General features: G+C 51.1%; 6 protein-coding genes across 6 annotated transcripts; 3 read left to right on the top strand and 3 right to left on the bottom strand.

Moving 5' to 3' along the window:
• Window positions 1-157: 157 nt before the first annotated feature.
• On the bottom strand, window positions 158-1,854 carry Pdw03_7569 (Phenylacetate hydroxylase; the record flags this gene model as incomplete). The annotated part of the gene is made up of 4 exons (XM_066101695.1): window positions 158-502; window positions 557-879; window positions 935-1,568; window positions 1,636-1,854. The coding sequence occupies 4 exons, from the start codon at window positions 1,852-1,854 to the stop codon at window positions 158-160; spliced, it is 1,521 nt and encodes a 506-aa protein (XP_065956778.1).
• A 1,094-nt stretch (window positions 1,855-2,948) lies between these two features.
• Pdw03_7568 (Cation efflux protein) lies at window positions 2,949-4,673 on the top strand (the record flags this gene model as incomplete). The annotated part of the gene is made up of 4 exons (XM_066101694.1): window positions 2,949-3,232; window positions 3,286-3,336; window positions 3,388-4,217; window positions 4,273-4,673. The coding sequence occupies 4 exons, from the start codon at window positions 2,949-2,951 to the stop codon at window positions 4,671-4,673; spliced, it is 1,566 nt and encodes a 521-aa protein (XP_065956777.1).
• A 279-nt stretch (window positions 4,674-4,952) lies between these two features.
• Window positions 4,953-11,032, bottom strand: Pdw03_7567 (Homeodomain-like; the record flags this gene model as incomplete). Its single annotated transcript, XM_014678271.1, has 2 exons — window positions 4,953-6,917; window positions 6,992-11,032. The coding sequence occupies 2 exons, from the start codon at window positions 11,030-11,032 to the stop codon at window positions 4,953-4,955; spliced, it is 6,006 nt and encodes a 2,001-aa protein (XP_014533757.1).
• A 996-nt stretch (window positions 11,033-12,028) lies between these two features.
• Window positions 12,029-13,569, top strand: Pdw03_7566 (Deoxyhypusine synthase, putative; the record flags this gene model as incomplete). Its single annotated transcript, XM_014678272.2, has 5 exons — window positions 12,029-12,247; window positions 12,310-13,110; window positions 13,176-13,230; window positions 13,446-13,485; window positions 13,545-13,569. 5 exons carry the CDS (start codon window positions 12,029-12,031, stop codon window positions 13,567-13,569), a joined length of 1,140 nt encoding a protein of 379 aa, XP_014533758.2.
• Window positions 13,570-14,238: 669 nt separating this feature from the next.
• Window positions 14,239-18,002, top strand: Pdw03_7565 (putative MATH and UCH domain protein; the record flags this gene model as incomplete). Its single annotated transcript, XM_014678273.1, has 4 exons — window positions 14,239-14,491; window positions 14,551-16,629; window positions 16,685-17,369; window positions 17,426-18,002. 4 exons carry the CDS (start codon window positions 14,239-14,241, stop codon window positions 18,000-18,002), a joined length of 3,594 nt encoding a protein of 1,197 aa, XP_014533759.1.
• Window positions 18,003-18,461: 459 nt separating this feature from the next.
• On the bottom strand, window positions 18,462-20,660 carry Pdw03_7564 (Nucleolar RNA methyltransferase (Nop2), putative; the record flags this gene model as incomplete). The annotated part of the gene is made up of 1 exon (XM_014678274.1): window positions 18,462-20,660. One exon carries the CDS (start codon window positions 20,658-20,660, stop codon window positions 18,462-18,464), a length of 2,199 nt encoding a protein of 732 aa, XP_014533760.1.
• Between the last annotated feature and the right edge of the window lie 194 nt (window positions 20,661-20,854).

The raw sequence follows: 20,854 nt of genomic DNA, 5'->3' as shown, positions 1-20,854 counted from the left end.
CCCTAAGCCCTAAGCCCTAAGCCCTAAGCCCTAAGCCCTAAGCCCTAAGCCCTAAGCCCTAAGCCCTAAGCCCTAAGCCCTAAGCCCTAAGCCCTAAGCCCTAAGCCCTAAGCCCTAAGCCCTAAGCCCTAAGCCCTAAGCCCTAAGCCCTAAAGCCCTAAATCCACTGCTCGAGCTTCTTGGGGTCGCGTGCACTAAAGCCGACTTTGAATGGCTTCGGCTCGGTTGTCAAGGCTGTCGCAATCAAATTGCACTCAATTGCATTAAGAATTGGTCGGTCGGCTGCCTCTTTCGCCGTGTGCATCTGGAAGGCAGTGATGAGGCGGATGAAAGCAGTGAACAGCTCGCGATTGGCGAGATGTGAGCCTGCACACATACGTGATCCTGCTCCATATGCGTAGTGGGCAGTGCCTGCACCCTCATTGACCTCCAAAAACCTCTCTGGGATGAATTTATCGGCATCCGTAAAGTGATCTTCGTCGTAATCGGCAGCCCAAGCATTCTGGAGGCCATGTTAGGAAAGTCCGAAGAAGAGAGAAGCCAGGGGCCATTTTACCATGAAGAAAGTCGTGCCAGCAGGGATAGTGGCTCCATTCCACTGGATATCCTTAGTGCTCTCGCGTGGCAGACAGATAGGAATAACTGTCCAGAACCGCAAGATCTCCTTCACCAGGGCAGTCACATAGGGGACCTTTTCCTCCACCAAGCATCTCTCCCAAGCATCCCCATTCGGGTAAACTTCCATTATCGCATCATAAGCCTTGTTTTGAATGCTTTGGCCGTCTTCCGATGCCAGGTAGGCAATCCCCATGATCAAGTTACCGGGAACAGTGTCAAGACCAGCCGACACCATAGTCAAACAGATCGATTTCACCTCGGCTAGACGACAAATGAACACTTCACTCCAACGTTCATGGGATCTTTGGTTACTCACCGTCATTCAGCTTAGCCTCGGGATCCTTCAATATATTGCCAGTGATGCAAGGCTTGTCGGTTCCTTTGGCGATCCGATCCTTGAGCATATCGAGCAAGTAGGTCAGATATTTATCACGGCGACCCCGGAAGTCTGCAGCTTCATTGTTCATCTTGGGGAATATTCGTAATAGGGGAATGTAATCCTGCCAGTTATTCGAAGTGCTGCGAAAGTTGGATACGCCACGCTCCACATCCACAATCTCGTGCAGTAGCGTATCATCCACGTTGCCCTCGATACGGAACCCATAGTTCAAAGTCAAACTGGTGTTGAGGGCATATCGCTGGAAATAGGCAGTGGGATTTACGTCACGTTTGCCGTTCTGGCTGTCCCGGTATAGCTCTTTGATGCTAGAATTGGATTCGACATCGATGATGGGCATATATGACTGCACCGCCGGTCGATTCAACGCTGTGGCAGCTGCCTTGCGGCGTTTCTTGCAGGAATCATCCCACGGGGACGTTCCAATAGTGAACCCCTGTGAGCTGGAGACGACGCTGTGGAAGGTGTGGAAAGTTGGGCGGGAAATGAGAGCGGATGAGTCCTTAATCCACAATTGACGAACGGATTTAAAGCTGTTGGCGAACACGATTCGCTATTAAAGGCTTTTAGATTTTACATTCGGTACATTGTCGTACCCAACAAGAAAGCGAAAAACTTGCCTTGTTTCCCATGCGCACTTGGAAAACTGGGCCAAATGTCTTTGCCCATCTCCCCGTGACTGTTGCATGCTGATCTCCCAACTGCAATAGGTTACCAAATATGGGTATACCAGGGACCTCCGGGATGCCTTTAATCTTGGGGATATCAGTGCGGTTGAAATAACGAATGAGGAAATAAACCACCGTGATCACGGCAACTGCAAGTGTTTGGATTGCCATGATAGAGTGAAATTGACAAGAACTGCAGACTTTTCTGACCAGTGGAAGACGGCGCATGAATAGCTCTTATAGCCCTTTGCAATTAGGGTCCTCTTTGGCTCGGCTAAGGCACGTTCCAGAGTTCAAAGACTCGCATGGCCATGGAAAGAAAGATGTCTGTGATCGGTCACATAGCACTCCGATATCCAGTCATAAGTGATAGAATCAGCAAACGCGGTTTCCCATAGGTCACTTAACCACTCGCCAGTCTGAGGGAAGATATCTCCACAGCGCGGCATAGACGGAATATTCGTTCCGCACCCCCTTGTCAACTTGTTTGCCCGCGGAAAAAGAAGGCTTCAATTCCGGCTAGAAATGGGAAACTTGTTCTATTTAGTTTCTAACACGACTTCAAAAGTACCGATTTGGAGGGGTGAGTGTGAGAGGATATGCTAGCCATGTCCAGGCCATGGCTTGACCGTTAGTCCTCTGCAACTCCCAGATGTCGGTTCCCAGTACGCTCTATCCGACTCAAGCCGCGTATATCACCACCCAGTAGTCCAGCATAAAACACAGAGTAAGGGCAATTTGTTCTGCCTTAACAACCATGCTTTGAATTAGTCCCTTTCGATCGTCGATAGTCAAGACTCATTAGCATGATCTGTCAGTTTCAAAGAGGGCGTAGAACGCTACATTATCGTTTCGAAAATTACCGAAAATTTTTGAAAATTACGTTGCTAAAAACTCGAAATTTACTGTTCGGAATCACAAAGTTTTTTTTTTTTTTTTTCATTCTGAAACTCCCTAAGGAAACGAGAAATCACCTAGAAGGTAGGAGGCTATAAGAAGAAGTAGTTATTGAGAGATCGAGTTGTAGCGTATCGGCAGGTTACTTTCTGGGTTTACGCCTCGGTGGGACCGCTCGGTAGTGAAATACGGTATATAGAAGTGTCAGTCGCCATTTACTTGACACTGGATATACGTTTACAAAGTGTTCTAAGCACCTAACAACTACGGAGCATCGAGATATTCTCTGTAAATCCCTACATTTTTAGGTTGACACCTAATCCCCAAGGCATAAATCAGGTGACTAAACGTGTCGGGTTAAATCTTACATGAGCTTCGCTTCTTCACTTTGCTGTGCTGAATTGATGTCTTCCCAACCATCTCTGCCGCTTTCCTCCCCTCCTGCGCCTTCGCCCATTCTACATCCGCGACGCCCAAGCCTGGAACAGGAGCGAGAAATTCTTTCCACCAGAGGCCAACGCTTATGGAATCTTTTACCTTCTCGCACATCTAGCCTTGCATTAAATGATGTCGATGACGATGTATCCGAAAGGCGACTTATTCTTCGACGTGGATCGTTGTTGATTGGGCGCAGTAATCTTCGATATGAATGGTAATATCTCTCTCTCTCTTCTGACGCAACTACAGTCCTAACCCGCGCCGCAGGCAACGCTACTATAAATCACCTGAGTCATTAAAAGACCTCCCAAAGGCAATGTTGGTTACCTACTCAATCTCAAGGAACCAGGAACTAACTCCTAAAAACAGTCGGAAATATTATGAACGAAACAATGCGCTAATTTCCCAATATCTTTACATTGACCGACTGCTGGACTCTTCGCTACCCCATAATCTGATCGAAGACTATAACGGATGTAATCACTATGCTTCAAGAAAGGGAATTCTTCAGCCGCCTTCGCTAGAAGACAATCATGCCGAGGCATCAGAACCTAATCCCAAGATCGGAAGGATCAAACGCACCCCGCATAATCTTTATCGGATCCCCGATGAGACAACACCCTTAGTCCACTCTCCTGAGGCAGCAGAAGACAGCCCATTAGATCCGTTCCTCGATCTTGAATCGCATGGCGGCATGTCCCCAGAGGACGAGGAGCGTATTATCAACATAGCCATTCGCATCAATTTCGTCGCCAACGTTGCTCTCCTAGCCTCGAAGATCGCCATCATGGCGATGACTAGCTCCATGTCTATGCTGGCAGGTCTTGTGGATGGAGTTTTGGACTTTCTCAGCACAGTGATTGTCTGGATAACTACCACTATGATCCGCCGACAAGATCGCAACCGCTACCCCATCAGCCGACGGCGGTTAGAGCCTATCAGTGTGTTGATATTCTCGGTGATCATGGTGACGTCCTTTTTCCAAGTAGCACTAAATTCTATGAAACAATTAATTGGAGACGACCGCACGGTTGTTGAGCTATCTATCCCATCCCTTGCCTTGATGGGTGGTACTGTTTTGGTTAAGCTGCTCTGCTGGATCTGGTGTAGGCTAATTCCTAGCCCAAGCGTTCAGGTCCTGGCCCAGGACGCCATGACTGACGTTGTTTTCAACACATTCAGCATCATCTTCCCCCTGAGTAAGTCTTATGCCTGTTTGCTAATAGGGCATCAACTAACAGGTCACAATCGCAGTTGGTACCGTTGCAAACCTCTGGTACTTGGATCCCATAGGTGGTCTGCTCCTCTCCTTCTACATCATGTGGAACTGGGGTCAGACGGCCACAGAATACATCCAACGGTTGACCGGCGCAGCTGCCTCTCCCGACGATCATAGCATCTTGCTGTATATGACGATGCGGTTCTCCTGGGTCATTCACAAGATTCAGGACCTGAAAGCCTACTACGCCAGTGACAAACTGAACGTGGAGGTTGACCTTGTTGTGGATGAAAAGATCAGTTTACGGGATAGTCATGATGTTGGCGAGAGTTTGCAGTACATCATCGAGAGTGTCCCTACTGTCGACCGTGCCTTTGTGCATTTGGATTATGACGAGTGGAACCTGCCCAGCCATATGAACCAGATGGACCGGTAACACAGGTCTAACGAGGGCACCTAGTTAGACAGTTTTAAACATTATAGGTATTAGGGTAGGACTACAAACCTTTTCAATATTCATTACACTGAAGATTTGACACAAAATCATTCATCTAGTTGTACATATAAACCATGGTCAATTGAATGTCCTCGCTGGCAAAGACGCCAGGACGCTAAACAAAAGGGGGGGGAAATCAAGACGACAAATTAATGTACAACAAAACCCATTACAGTCTTACAGTCCACATGAAGTTCATTCGAATAAATCCATGAGACCCTAGCGAGGAGGTTGCGAAGGCGGCGGTAGTCCGCCTTGAACCGACCCATGGCTGTAGACACGGTGATGTGTTGGCGTGGTGACAGTGTCACCCAGCGATCCTGGAGGTCGTTGGTGGAGCGGCGGTATCGACCCAGACGCGGATGACTGAGGGGGGACATAGCTACCCATGGTGCCTCCGCTCATAGAGGGATGTAGATTCGATGGAGGAGTGAATGAGCGACTGATGCTCGCCAGCGATGCTATTGACCGGCCAGCCTGGGACTGGGGAGGAGGGGTGTTGTGCCCGTATTGTGAAGAAGCACCAGGTAGGTTGGCAGGCGTTGAGCGGTGGGATTGCGGCTGATGCGATCCACTGACCATTGTTTGCACATGTTGTTGATAGCTATGTGGCTGTACTGGATTTGGCGTTGCGGACTGACGCGGATGCATGCCATACAGGCTAGCTGAAGGCTGCGCCGGCGTTGGTGGATCTTGTCGTGATGCATATGCCATGCTAGAACGCGGGCCAGGTGACCCTTGTCGATAGGAAGCCGGTTGCGAGGCCATATCTCGGGAGCCAGAAGGCATAGATGATTGAGCAGAGGAGGCTTGGGAGAAAACATTGGGATAAGCTGATCGCTGAGAGGTAGTTTTTGGCGGTGGAGTCGGCGCTGGGGAGGACGCAGGATGATTCGTCAAGGAAGATTGGCTCGAGGTTGCCACGTAAGATGAATATGAACCCTGGCGGCCGCTTTGCTGCTGCTGTGGTGGCAACGATTGGGCTTGAGGCTGGGGCGGAGTTTGTTGCGCACGTGGATCAAACCGTGCCATCCAGTCATTGTTTGCCGACGTGCCAGAGCCACCATGAGAAGGTCCATAGCCAGGATACTCAGAGTAGCCGCGAGACGATGGCTGGTATTGGGTTTGCTGGGCATAACCGGAAGGCTTTTGCGGCACATTTGACATATTAGTGTCTTCGTGGCGAGAGGGTCCGCCGGCCTGGTACACGGGCCTTGGGTTTATGCCTGTGTTTGCGCCGGGGGCAGATGGAGCATGCTCGCTGGCAAATCGTTTGCGCGGCTGGGGCTCTTCAGGTTCATCATTGAGTATGCTCATGATGTTAGACCGTTTTGCAGGCACCTGACGAGTTGCGTCGGGGGCCGGAGTGGCACTCGGGCGAGGGACATCCTTTACTGGCGACAACCCAGGGCGAGGCGATTGAGCTAGACCCATGTGTTGACCTGCGAGCGAGTAATAGGGTCTTTGAGCGAAGGGATCACGATGAACAGACGAGACGTCGACTTCTGGTCTAAGCTGCTGGGTTGGCGAGCCGGGGGTTTGTGTAAGGCTGGGATGACGTGAGTGGGTCGATGAAAGGAGAGAAGCTGGCTGCTGTGCAGGCATATAGGCCTGTGTAGATGATGGTTCCATTCGTGCCATTTCCGGTTGCATGGGGCCAGGATGGCGCGAAGACATCGGTAGATCTTGCGCAAGAGAAGTTGCATGGGGCAATGCCGAAGATTCTCGTCTATCCTCTGTAAAATAACCAAGGCGTGGACCCTGAATGCGGTGGGACGGTCCTCCTTGGGCGCGTATGGCCCGAGTGGACTCTTCAATTAGAGTTGCAGTAGAGGGTACTGGTGAAGCAGCGGAAGCTTGCGCGAGTGGCTGGTAGCGACCGATATTCCGATCCTTCTCGGACGGAGGTCGTCCATGCAGGGATATGGGCTGCGGCGAGAGACCGACAGGTTTGCCTTTAGGGAATCGTGTTTCATCAACCTCAGGCATAGGCTCCCCAAGGGGAGCAAGTTGGCGAGGGATGATAGAAGACGGAGTTGCCTCGTATCGTCGCTTTGGCGCAACACTTGGAACAGGAAGCGGCCCTGTGGCCTCGCCCCGAGCCTTCTTCTCCTCTGCGTCTGTTAGAATCAACTCAAAGTCTTTCTGGCCTGAGTCCAGGCGGCGTTGATAGAAGTTCTTAACCTGCATCGTGCACGTTAGCCGGCTAATAGAAACAGAAAAGGAAAAAAAAGGAAACGAAAGGACCTAATACATACCATCACCGTTGTCTTGGTCTTCATCCAAGCCGAAATACCCTCGAAATCACGACCAAAATGTCCCAGCAAGGCTGGAAAGTCGCGCTGCTCCGGTACAGACCAGTAACTCGTTGGTTGCAAGGAGCCATACCCCGTCTCAAGCTGTTTGGTTGCCAGAGGCTGTTCAACTTCAGCAGACTCAAAGACATAAAGTCCTTCTTTCGCTCGCCCGCGTCCCACTCTGCCTCGCGGAATTGGCGGCAAGGATTCTTTTTCGGAACGCTCTCGTTCTCTGGCTTCATACCCTTCCAAGATGTGATCTGGGACCACTTCCATCTCGCTTCCAGGATGAAGTGGGGCAGGCGGTACAATCGGGGGCAGATTTCCTTGTGGCATAGCGACCTGAGCCTTCGAGTCCGGTTGAGTAGTGGTCTTCACGCGCCGTCCACCGCGAGTACTTCCGCCCCGTCCGCCGCGCCGAGTCGAAGATCTTTCCACTGGTTCGCCGTCCTTGCCAAGCTGGCCCCGGCGGCCAACTGACGCGCTCTCTACCTCGGTGGAATCGCCAAAGGTGGGCGCAGCCGCACGTCGTGGACGACCGGTGTCTGTAACAGCTGGTGGCTCATCGTCGCCAACAAAGTCAGGTTTCACCACACCCAAGTCTGCGATGAGGGCATTGGACTTGGGCCGCGGACCTTTTCGAGTCCCCTTGCCCCGCTTACTCCAGCGTTTGTTAAGCTTGGCCTTATACTTAATCTCCTCCTTGGTGAGATAATAGTGTACTATGCACTGCTGGAAATTTCGGCCGGGCAAAGATTCAGCAATTTTACCCCAGCGTTTCGGATGGGCCATGAAGGCATCCGTAAAGATTGTATGCTCCTCCGGGGTGAAGTCATTAGGGGGCGGTACGAAGCCGAAAACATCCAAAGCCCTACTGCACTCAACGGTGTTGTTCACATCTTTGTAGATGCGAGCCTTTACCTCCTGCGGCTCAAGCATATTGGGAATGATCGCTTCTCGGCCCAAGTCGGGCCGAGCAGTAGCCATCTTGATGCGGCGGCGTTCAAGCTCTTCTTGGGCAGAGATTTCCGAAGCCTTCAAAGCATTGAGAAAATCGAGCTCGCTGTTTCCTTTGTACCGACGACCTTCACGGCCTTCTGGCATGTGCGCCGGGGTAGTTGGAACCGTAGACACTGGAGGAGAAGCTGGACCAGGGGTCACGGACTTTTTGTCCTTCAAGCGATCGAGCTCCCAAATAGCCATTCGCCAGAGCTTATAATGAGACACGTACTCGTCCCTAAGGAGTGCGTTCTTCCTGAAAACTTCCGCTTGCACCTTTGAAAGTTCTGCGCTGAACGTGTCTTTAAGACGATTTTGGGTTGCAATGTTATCATGGTATACATCCATGTCTGAAATAGGTGTTGGAGGACCTGAGCGCAAGAACGGAAGACGTTCGACAGTAACCTCATCAGGAGGTACCTCAGGGGGGACGAGAATTTCTGCGATTGGCTCTGGTTCGCGCTCGGGTAGTGTGGAGGCAAAAGAGACCACTCGTTCAGTGCTTGGATGATCGGTTGACTCTTCATCCCCTACCGAAGCCAAAGAATCCACTGGCCGTTCAAACGCTCGTTCAACAAGTGGTTCAAGGGGATTTTCAACTGTCTGATCGTTAGCTACCATGCCAAGTAGCTGGATTTGAAGTAAAAGAGCGACGATGGCCGAATCTTCCAAAGGTAATGGAGGCAACTCTGCTCGGAGTGACTCCATGTCCTTTTCAAAGATCTGCTTTCTTTCTTCAAGATACTCCTGGGTGAAAATAATGTTCTCTCCGTCTTCCTCGTCACTTGAACCTTCAAAGTTCGGTATTAAGGTGGGTTTACCAGTGCCGCCTTGCTCAGAGAGTTCATTAACATCGCTTGTTTGAGTGTGGACGGCAGACAAACTACGCCGGAGTGGGAGGCTCAATGACGGGGAAACAGGTGAGGGATCCCTTGGAAGTTCATGGGGCAGAATCTCGCCACTCTCAGGCTCGTCTATTTCAGGTGGTACTAGAGACCGCGTGGCGTCATTGGCAGTGGAAACACCTTCGCTCTCATCAATAGACTCTTGTTTTGGTAGCGCATTAGGAATAGAAGGTGTTCGGCCATAGCCAGGTCGCACCCATTGCTTGCTGCCTTTACGGCCACGGGGGGAGGGAGCCTTCCATTGCAATGCTCGAGGGCCGGTTGGAATACCAGACGATTGCATTCGAGGCGACATTGAGGGCTCACGAGATAATGCGCGTGGGGCAGGCGGTGGAATTCGTGCAAAAGTAGGGGAAGAGCTAAGCGAGTTCGACCTCCCGACCCCAAACCCTTCGTCGGGTCCTGTCCCCGAATCTGGTCGAGTCATAGCAGCTGGAGCGGTGGGTGGTGATACATCAGGGAAACTGATAGACGGTTTACAGAGCCGAGAGGACGTGACTTGCTGCTTTCCCGCCTCCCGGGGTCCTTCGAGGCGGCTGCGAGGCTCAAGGGGCTGTGTAATCTCAATCCTTTCTGCCTTGGGTCCTGTGGGAGGTTGGGCTGGTTGTCGTTGCGAGACTTCATAGCGATCTCTCTCTACGGGGAATGTAGAAATGAGCGTGGTGCGGTGGTCTGGTGAGTCTTTAATTGAGGAAGCATTCGTGATGGGGGCAGTCACCGAGCCAAAGGCGGGCACCTGGGGGGCGGCTGCAGGCGGTGATTTCCAAATAATAGGTCCAGGGTTCTTCATAGCGTCCGGGCGAAGAGCATCCGGTCGGACAGCATCAAGCCCAGGAACATCAAGCCCAGGAACATCAAGCCCAGCAGCATCCGGGCGAACAGCAACCAGCCGAGGAGCATCTGGTCGAGCATCAGGGCGAACACCACCCAGGCGATGAGCATCTACTCGAGGAGCATCAGGGCGAACAGCATCAGAGCGAACAACGCCAGTTCGAACCGCGACAGGTTCGTTTCGCTCGAAATCTCGCGTGGATTCCAGAGCCGCAGTGCTGGGAATGGTTGAAGATTTCCGATTATGATCCACTTGAGGATGGTCAGACAGGCGATCTGCTAGGGCTGGCCCAGGTCCAGGGCCGAATGCTGTGGGGGGGTGTGAGGAAGTGGTTGAGCCGCTGGCTGCGCGGCTATCTGCACGACTTGGGGGGCGGTCTCGTTTCCAAAAGTCCACGGGGCGATCACGGTCCTCGCGATCAGGTCGTCGATTGTCCCAATCTTCACGACGGTCAAATCGATCTCGACGGTCCAAGTCCCGATCTAATTCTCGATCTCGATCTCTTGGACGTGGAGGATCTCGGTCACGATCTCGGTCCATCATCCGATCGCGATCTAATAAACGATCCCGGTCCATGTCTCGATCTCTATCGCGATCCATCATCCGATCACGTCCACGCCACGGTTCACGGGATCGACTACGGCGACGGAAAAGATCACGATCATCGAGGAAGGGCGGACGACCCCGACCGCGGCCTCCTTCCCAATCTCCGCGGCCACGCCCTCGCATGCCTCCTCGGTGTAGATGGCCACCATTGGGAGGGGGGCCTTCTGGGCCTCCCGAAGACGCGGATATGATACTGTCCCTTGAGTTGCGTCGCATCCGAGCCAGATCAAAATCCCGGCCCGGGGGCTCCCTTATATCTCGAAAGTCGCGCGTCGGTGATCTTGAGCGGCCTCGGCCAAAACCAATCCGATTGTCTCGGGGATCGAAATCGCGGTCACGGCGAACCCAGTCACGGTCCATATCTCGGCGAAATGGCGGGCCATCGCGATTATCTCGAAATTCGCGATCTCGATCGCGGTCTCGTGGGTCTCGGTCACGGTCACGAAAGTCACCACGGCCATAACCCCTGCCACGGCCACCAAAATGGCCACCACGAGGGGAATCAACAAGAGCTCTAGGACCACGCGGTGGATCTCGACCAAATGGTGCAGGTCCGTCGTCAGGACCACGAGGACCGACCGGGGGGCGACGGTCTCCAAATCGCTGCGGAGAACGGTCACGGGAATTGAACCCGGATGATGGGGGGAATCGGGTGGACATTATCGCGTCATGCTATCATGAAGCTATGGACTGGTTAGCGCTCCAGCACGTTCGATGTACAGTACAAATGAACCCAAGGCGGGTGGAACGCAGAATCCATCACATCCCCAAAGATGGGGAACGGGAGGGTCTGCACGTGACAATCAATGCACGGACCATGTGAAGAAATGAAGAGCACGGATACCCGATCGGGTAAGGCGTAGTCTTTTTCAAGTTGGGAGTGGAAAGATCCAATATCACGTTCTTTTCTTTTTTTTTTCTCGATTGCTAGATTCGGAGTCGTGTTAGACCAGACCAAATGGTCCATTCAAGTAGACAGACTGACAGATTCGTCGAGATGAGCATTGAACGTGTCAAACAGGAAATACTAACACGTTACAAGATCGTCGAATTCATGCGAGCTCCTTGCGCCGGATGTTATGCAACACGAGAGTAGTATAGAGAAAGGAAAGGATAAAGGGAGGAAGAATCAAAAGTGGAGGAATAGGAATTGTCAGGATTATGTTAGGAATATGAGTTCATGAGACTTCAAGGGGCTCGGCACTAACCCGGTTTGAATGCTAGTGGGGACATGCCTCCCAAACTTTATGTTGTATTCACATTGAACTTGTAACCATGTTGTAGTATAGTTGGATAAATTGATAAATCTGTAAAATGAAGTAGAGCATTAGGAGATTAGAATGGCAGAGAATTAGAAAGTCAAAAACACAAGGTTGATATTCTAGGAGATTCTTTGATCATTCAAGTCTACTCTATAGTTATGGTGAGATTGATGCCTTAGGCATCAAGGCATCAAGGCCCAGACGCCGCTCCCCGCCGAAAAAAAAAAAAAAAAAAAAAAAAGGTCAACTGCCCCTCTTTTTCCATTCCGGACAAACCGAATCTTCTCTTCTCTTATCTTCCCATATCTTGTCATATCGAAACAATTTCATCAGATTTATTTATACACTCTACGACTCATTTTCTTTTTTTTTCCTTCCCAATCCCATCGCAAATATGAGCGCCCAGCAGCCTTCAGTGGTTCCCTTCTCGGTGACCGACTCCGTCCTCCAGCGCTCGCAACCGGTCCCAGAGGGATCTCATGTGGTGAGCGGGGTGGACTTTGACAAGTTCCAGGGACGAGACATCACCGTCGCAGAGATGGTCGACAACTTAGCACATACCGGTTTCCAGGGCAGTGCGGTCGCAGAGGCTGCTCAAATCATCAATGAAATGGTACGTCTGAACATGAATGCCATTTTTGAATCCTTAGAATCTAATGATCTATATTCCCTCAGCGCGCCTTCCGTGATCCCGAAACGGGAAACAAGACTACCATCTTCCTCGGCTATACATCCAACTTGATTTCATCCGGTCTTCGGGACACCCTACGTTATTTGGTGAAGCATAACCATGTTTCCGCCATTGTGACCACTGCTGGAGGTGTGGAGGAGGACTTAATCAAATGCTTGGCACCCACATATCTTGGATCCTTCTCAACCCCCGGCGCTGGACTTCGTGCCAAGGGCCTAAACCGCATTGGCAACCTTCTTGTGCCTAACAATAACTACTGCGCTTTTGAGGACTGGGTAGTGCCCATTTTAGATAAGATGTTGGAGGAACAGGAGGCTGCAAAGATAAAGGCTCGGGAGACTGGGAACGAAATGGACGAGCTTCACTGGACGCCAAGCCGCATCACCGAACGACTGGGTCGCGAGATCGACCACGAGGATTCAGTTCTGTATTGGGCGGCCCGGAATGGGATCCCTATATTCTGTCCCGCCCTTACAGATGGATCTCTGGGTGACATGCTTTACTTTCACACTTTCAAGTCTTCCCCGCAACGACTCCGGGTGGACATTGTGGACGATGTGCGCCGTATCAACACCATGGCTGTTCGGGCGACACGCGCCGGCATGATCGTTTTGGGCGGCGGGGTGGTCAAGCACCACATCGCCAATGCATGCCTAATGCGCAATGGGGCTGAGCACGCGGTATATGTGAATACTGCGCAGGAGTTCGATGGCAGCGATGCGGGTGCGCGGCCAGATGAAGCGGTGAGCTGGGGCAAAATCAAGGCGGATGCCAAGTCTGTCAAGGTGAGTTGGTCCATTGTTCTATTTCTATCTCTTTGGCCCGCGCTAATTTTCATACCCTTTTTTAGGTCTATGCTGAGGCCACAGCGGTATTCCCTATGATTGTGGCTGCTTCATTTGCTCGTGCCGAATCGACACAAAAATAATTTTACTTATCATCTGAGTCTCCGCACGACAGAACTTGTTGCCAAGCAATGCGGGAACCCGCGATCTAGAATGAGTTTTTTTTTTCAAAAAAGGAGCCAATCAGTGTGACTCACCGTCGAAAAGTGGTCCAATTTTGAGTCAATGAAGGGCCTTTGATCGCGCAATTGTTTCCAAATGGGATTGATCCCCAGGCATTGTACGGTCTGGTGGTTCGCTGTACAAGAGGTATAGGTACGTTTATCGGCCTGAAACGCTTCCATGTCTGACGTGCCTGATATGCCTGAAAACAGGACCGTTTTCCGTGGGCCCCGATGACCCGATAAAAATGCCCAGTGGCAAAAGGGGAGAAATTCGATTAGCAGAGTCGCCACCAAACGTTCCAAAAATCGGCATTTCCAAGATAAGATTATTCTCCCCTGAACAGGGAATCGGGATCGGCACACCGCTAGACTTCAGAAGTACGTATAATCAAGATGTATAGGTCAAACACTAGAACATATCTATAACATAGATAACTTATATTTGTAAAGAGCACCGGTATCTGCATAAATACACCTGTGTACCCCGGTATTACATAGTAAATCATCAACCCTGGACCATCAGCCTGGGTCTTGAGTTTATCCCAAAGACCCACTCGGCAACTTCCCCCGGACTCGTTTTTTTCTTTTTTTGTTTTTTTTCTCGTTTTCTTTTTCGGTTTCTTCTTTGGAATTTCTTTCTTTTTCCGACTTTCATCCTTCTCCTTGTCTTTTCTTCTCTTCTTCTCCTCCCCTAATCTGTTCGTTTTCTCTTATTTCTCCCTTATCGCCCGGTCCCCTTCTCTCCACACAGCATCCCCACAACCGTCCTATCCGATAAGGGCTTATCGATCTTTGTTGGTACCCGTGGACAGTTGGGAGACTTGGAGTATACCTGCGCTTGGTATATTGATTGTTCGAACACAATTTTTGGGCACTTCTTCGTAAGTTTACCAATTGAAAGGCCATGGATTCTTTATTCAATCTGGCAGTCTCTGGGACTGAAGTGGAGGATACGGCGAGAACGGCAAATGCAGAGACCGAATCATCAAACCAATTCCCCGAATCATCACGTTCGCCCCCTCATCCCGCGCCAATCCTGCCCTCGGAAGAGCTGGAACATGCGTACTGGGCGCAGTATGAAGAGGACACAACCATCCCAGATGAGGACGAGATGAAAGAAATCGACGGCGGCGATTCGGACTACAGTGCTAGTGATCGTAGGCGTCAACCTTGCAAAGACCACGGAATATCTTAATGTTTACTGATTACTTGACAGATAAATATTGGGAAACTAACTTCTTTCGGGATTTGGGAGATCCTGAATATGTACCCATCGAAAAGGCCCGTCTAACGTGGACGTTCAAGGGTGTTCGGGGCATCCCCGAGAACCCCAATCGTGACAAAGTCATTCGCTCCCCACCAGCATTCGTTGGGGGATACTGGTGGCGAATCAAGTTCTACCCTAGGGGGAACAATGTTAATGCATTGAGTGTCTACCTTGAATGCTCTCCCACATTGCCCGCTCCAGATGGCAAGCTTCCTGAGACGGAATTTACGGTCCATCGAGGCCCAGCCGATGCCCCACTAGATAATAGCACCCCGGACATTCAAATAAAGACTACAGCAACGGACGACGCAGCAGCGTGGTTTGAGAACTACAAGTCTCAATATCCTGCAGCCAGGAACACCCCCCTATCTGATCATGGAACCTTGGACTCTTGGCGTGTGCCCGCACAGGTCGGCGTCATTGTATACAACCCCCAAGAGCCACGCACAGGATGGATGCAGTCTTCTTGTCATCAATTTAACCCTCATAATTTGGATTGGGGGTGGACATATTTCCACGGCCCATGGGATCAAATCCATTCACGCCGGCGAGGACAACATCGTGCTCTTCTGAACAACGACACGCTCTCATTTGATGCCTACATTCGTGTGGTGAAAGATCCTACCAAGTCCCTTTGGTGGCACCCAAGTGAGTCCGAGCCAACGTGGGATAGCATGGCCTTGACCGGTTACCGACCTCTGGGTGACTCGATCATCAATCACAGCCCAGAGGTAGCCGGGCTGGCCTCGTGGCTGCACATTGCTCCATTCTGCAAGATCATTCAAAACATTGATGTGTTTGAACATCTCACCAATGCCGATGCCAGACCGAAGCCTCTATGCGATGCTCTCCAGAGGCTTCTGTGGCAGCTTCGCCGCCAGACACTCTCCCCGAGCTATGTCGATACGGACGGCGTGACTGCAACTTTGCGCAATCTGCATGAGTTCTCGAGCGATGTGTCCGAATTCTGGGAGCGTCTGCGTCGTAACTTGGAACTAGAACTGAAGGGAACAGAGGCCGGCAAACAATTTGCTTGCCTCTTTGATAGTCCGGTCGTACAATCTCCGTCTTCTGATAGCGAAGTCCCTTTGAACATGCTGCCAAGAGACTTCAACTCACGTATTTACGTGCCAATTGATCAAGCCAAGTCTACCTCTGAAGCCGTTAGTGGATATCTGAGTGCTAAGCCCGGTCGTTGGTCGCTTCCATCAGTTCTTCATGTCGAGTTTGGGCGCCATACTCTGGACAAGGCCAAACGCTGGCAGCTGCGGTATGACAAAGTAGAGCTGGATGAGGAGTTGGATCTGACCCCGTGGGTGGTTGATGGCCAGGGTAGCAAGTATGTGCTTTATGGCTATATTGTTCATCGAGGCCGCCGTACCTCGGGCAAGTTCTTTAGTATCCTTCGCCCAGCGGGTCCAGGTTCCACATGGCTGGCTTTTGACGATGGCAGTGATAACCGCGTGGAGTGCTTGACCCAGAAAACAGCCATGGGTCCACACCTAGGTCTCGATCCCTCCCAGGCTGTGGATCACAAGAAGGGTCATGATGTACCTGTCGTGACAATTTACATCCGTGGCGATCTGATATCGGAGCTTTTGCCTGGTCCCCAAGAGCCTTGGGAAGTGCCTGTGACCTTGAAACAATACTATGAAACAGGAGTGTACCACTCAGGTTCCAAGCCTGGGGATAGTGTTCAAGTTGAGGTCTATGCGCTTTCCCAGTATGACCAGCTCACCAGCCTTTTTGACTCCTACGATCTCATGGCACAGGCCAAAGTGGCAAACAGTGTCATGTATCTGACTTTGCCCCGTTCATCACGCTTAGCAGAACTACGCAAAAGAATTTCTATTGGGAAGTCCTCTGGCTCTGAAGTCATTGGTCCCGAGCGGGTTCGTTTATGGCAAATTGGCAACTCATTTGCTCAATCTGGGTCATCCTTGGCGTTTGATCGTACTATTGATTTGAATGTTCCGCTGGATCCTTCATTGAGCACCATACGGTTCTGGATGGAAACTATCTCGAAGGGTACGTTTTTAAATTAACCTTTGTCTCTAAGAGTCACCCCGCTAATCTCCCGCAGAGGACGCTCACCTGTTCGCCATCCCAGACCCTCCTGCAGTCACAACTTCAGAGAATAAGCCGGATGACTTGGTCGTCGAGAACTCTATCCACGGCGGTTCTGAAAATGTGACATCTGTGACTGAAGGAGATGCCGTCGCTAGTTCATCTGGAAATGCTCTCTACGAGGGTCCCGCCGCTTCAGATACTGTCAACTCTGTTATCGATGGTGGATCGCTGCTTCCGTTGGCCACATCTTCTCTAGAGAATGATGCTTTTGCTACTGGAAGGGCAGCACAAGAAGTGGTGCTGGCTACTGTTATAGCAACTCCAGCAACAGAAGAAGCAGCAAGCTCCGCTCCTGTGTCAAATTCTGAAGTTGAGTCTTCTACACTGGAAGGGGCTCCTCAAGAACAGACCCAATCCGAGTTCAAGTTGCCTGTTGGCCATACATACTACTTTATTCAAATTTTCAACGCGGAAAATCAAGTGCTTCGTACCGTGGGGTCATTTTTCTCCAAACATGATTCCAACGTTAAAGCGTCCATTCGACGCCACTTACAGCGGCCTCTTCACCAAGACTTTCTCATGTGGAAACGAGTCGATGGTGCTGCTGTTACTCCGGTGTCACCTGCTGACAACTTCGACGATATGCTTGCTCCGCACGGAACATGTTTCATCGTCGGAGATAAGTTGACCAAGGACAAGTAAGTACACGTTTCTGGTTTTCAAGGTTGGTTCTTTAGTTCTAACCTAAATATAGGCGCACTCAACTTGCTTCATTGGGATTGTTTACCAGTCCTGATCGTCTGGTTCAGTACCTGTGGGCCGATTCTCGCGGTCACCCAATCCAAGGTTTCACCGGCACGAAGACTATCGAAGCCACCTTCACAAACGACTACTATAGTGGTTGCTTCCTCAAAGGTTATCACCATGGTAAAGGCAAGCACATCTCCAGCACTGGCATGATGTACGAAGGCGACTTCGTCTTTGGCAGACGCCACGGCCAAGGCAAGCTAACCTATCCCACCGGCGACACATACGACGGTGATTGGGTCGAAGATGTATGCCATGGACAAGGTACTTATGTTGAGAAGGCGACAGGCAACAAGTATGTCGGCGGCTTCAAGGATGGCAAACGCCACGGCAAGGGCATCAGCTACTGGGAGGTGGCCGACGCAGAGTTGGATCTGTGCCAAATATGTTATACCGAGGAAATGGATGCAATCTTTGCCGAGTGTGGTCACCTTTGTTCCTGTGTGACTTGTGCGAGCCTTGTGAGTCTGTGTCCGATGTGCCGCAAAGAGATCAAGAAGGTGATCAAGATATATCGGGCATAGAGTGGCATTGAGTATCTCTCTGTCAGAGTATAGACGGGATGTTCCCGACTTGATTTTGAAATTTTTAAACATTTACATTCATGGATTTTTAGCGAATGGTGATTTGGTAACTGTGGGGGAGCACTTGACGCGATTGGTTTTGCACACTCTCACTGGTGAATGTAGATTGTTGATACTTGTGAATAGTTCCTGTACGAGCTTTATCTTTCATTTATACTTTGACGATGTAGGCCTTGGATAGTTCCCAGTCTTTAATGTGGTACCCTCGTCTTACATCAAATTTGTTTTGTTTTGTTTTTGGCGCTTTGGTTTCTTTTTGAAACACAGTTTGATCTTAATTGAACAAAAGGTATATCCAATGCGCCGGGTCCCGGACCTAATACATGATGCTTTTGACTTGCCCGAAGAACAAAAAACGAAGAATTATAAACAAAAAGAGATGAATGATCAAAGCATTGATCATTTGCCGGCCTTCTTGGCTGACTTCTTATCCTTCTTCTCGACCTTGCCCTTGGCCACGGTCTTCTTCGCTTCCTTTTCTGTGGTTACCGGCTTCTTATCTTTCTTGACCACAATCTTCTTCTCGCCCTCTTTCTCAATAGAAGTTTTCTTCGAGGCAACAGCCTTGGTCTCGTCTTCCTGCTTTGGTGGCGCCGTTTCGTTTGTCTTCGCTGACACCTCTACCTTGCTCTTCTTGGGCTTGTTAAGAACACCCTTGGGGTTGAGGCCCTTGCGACGAATACGGTTCCGCTCAGCACGAGCGATGCGCTCAATATCTTCGGGATCCTCGAATGAGCTGAAGGCACCACCCTCGAAGTCAGCGGCGTGTCCGTTCTCATCGACAATCGGGGTCTTATCAATGGACTCGTCATCCGTGGAGGCAGCCGAGGAAGCACTACGAGCCTTCTTGGGGCCCTTAGAGCGGGGTTCGCTGTCATCCGACTTGGCCACGGGGGTCACGGCAGTCTTCTTGAGCTTGCAGACGTAGAAACCGTCAACGTTCTCGCGATGAGGGAAGTAACGGCGGGTGAGAGCCATCTTAGGATCGAAAGACTTGCCCATATAGCTAAGGAATCCAGGGCTACCAAAGTTACCGAGACCTGTGTCCACGATCTTAACGTTGGGACGCTTTCGAAGCACATACTGCACAACGGCCTCGTTCTCTTCGACTGTCACACTGCAAGTTGAGTAAACAACGTATCCACCGGTCTTGGAGGCATGATCGACGGAATCAATGGCAGCCAAAAGAAGCTGGCGCTGCATGTGGGGAATGGCGAGGAAATCACGCTCATTCTTTGATGTCTTAACACCGGGATCCTTCGAGATAACACCGGTACCGGTGCAAGGAGCATCGAGCAAAACACGATCAAAGCCACCCATAGCCTTGGGGAACGCAGTACGGGCATCCATGTTCGTGACAATGGTATTCTTGCAGCCCAGACGGTGAATGTTACCAATCAAACCCTTGGCACGGGGCTTACTGGCATCGTTTGCGACGACACAGCCAGTATTGCGCATCAGGGCTGACATGTATGTTGTCTTACCACCGGGGGCAGAGGCCATATCGAGGACACGCTCATTGGGCTGGGGAGCTAGAGCCATGACAGGAAGGAAAGATGAAGCAGCCTGGAGAATGTAGTGACCGGCCAGATACTCGGGGGTGGCACCCAGGGGAACCGGGGACTCGAAAACCTGCAGGCCAACCTTGGACCACTTGCCAACGGGCTCGAGGACAACACCACGGTTGATGAGGGCCTGGGCGAGGGATCGGCGATTGGTTCGCAGAGTATTGGTACGGATAACAACAGGGCGAGGAGTCTCGTTAGCTTCGAAGAAGGCAAAGGCCTCCCTGGGAGTGAACAGGTTGAACAGCTTCTCGGCCAGGAATCGAGTGTAGCCGTAGTAGGTGCAGATATCGTCGAGCAGGAGATCGATATAGTCGGTTCGCGACTTTCCGGGCAGGCCGAGGGTCTTCAGGTCACCCAGAATTCGAATGGTGTCTGTGATGCGCTGGCGAAGCAGCTGCAGATCGGGGGCAAGTCCCTGCTGAGTTTGGTCGGCGAACACATCGGGTGCAGCGATGTTGGTCTGCATGGCGGCTTCCTGCATTTCCTGCTCAGCAGCTTCCTCCTCCTCTTGTTTTTCAGCATCCAGTTTCCGCGACAGACCCTCGATGTTTGCGGCGGTCAATCTCTCTTCGGCATCGGAATCCTCATCGTCGGAGAACATGGCTCCGCGGGTGTGACCCTCCTCGTCAGAATCGACAACCGAGTCATCATCCTCTAGGTCAGATAGCCCCTCAATCTGATCATCGCTATCCATTGAGCCTTCACTGATCCCATCGAGATCACCAAACTCATCATCCTCCATATCCTCATCATCATCAGACATGGGCACCGGCACGGCCTTCTTTGTGACCGACAGCTGCTTCTTAGGTTCCTTAGAGTCGGCCTTGGGAGTAGTACCATTGACTTTCGTCTTCTTGGGGGCATCCTTCTTCGAGACAGCCTCATCGGCATCAGATCTGCGACGCTTTGCTGCTGCAGGCTTCGGAGGCGCCTCGGCTCCACCAACCTTGCGCTTCTTGAGCATTGTGATTCTTGACTCATCGAGCGGGGCTGGAGGGCCCTGCTTCTTCATACGACGACCGACACCCATTTTGAAAAAGTGGTGTGTATGGGGACGTTAGTGGTGTTTGCTTTCTGGGGAGCTTGTAATTTCTTTCCGTCTTTTTTTTTTTCTTCGGGCGGTGACTTTGAGCAGTACAGAGTTGATGAAAGGCGGTGTATCCGGACACTTCATTATGTTCATGCCTTAGAATTCAGGTGTCCGTTGTCCTCTGGACATCCAAG

The sequence above is a fragment of the Penicillium digitatum genome, chromosome 2, assembly GCF_016767815.1.
Source record: "Penicillium digitatum chromosome 2, complete sequence".
Lineage (NCBI taxonomy): Eukaryota > Fungi > Ascomycota > Eurotiomycetes > Eurotiales > Aspergillaceae > Penicillium > Penicillium digitatum.
This window is presented reverse-complemented; position numbering and strand designations above follow the sequence as displayed.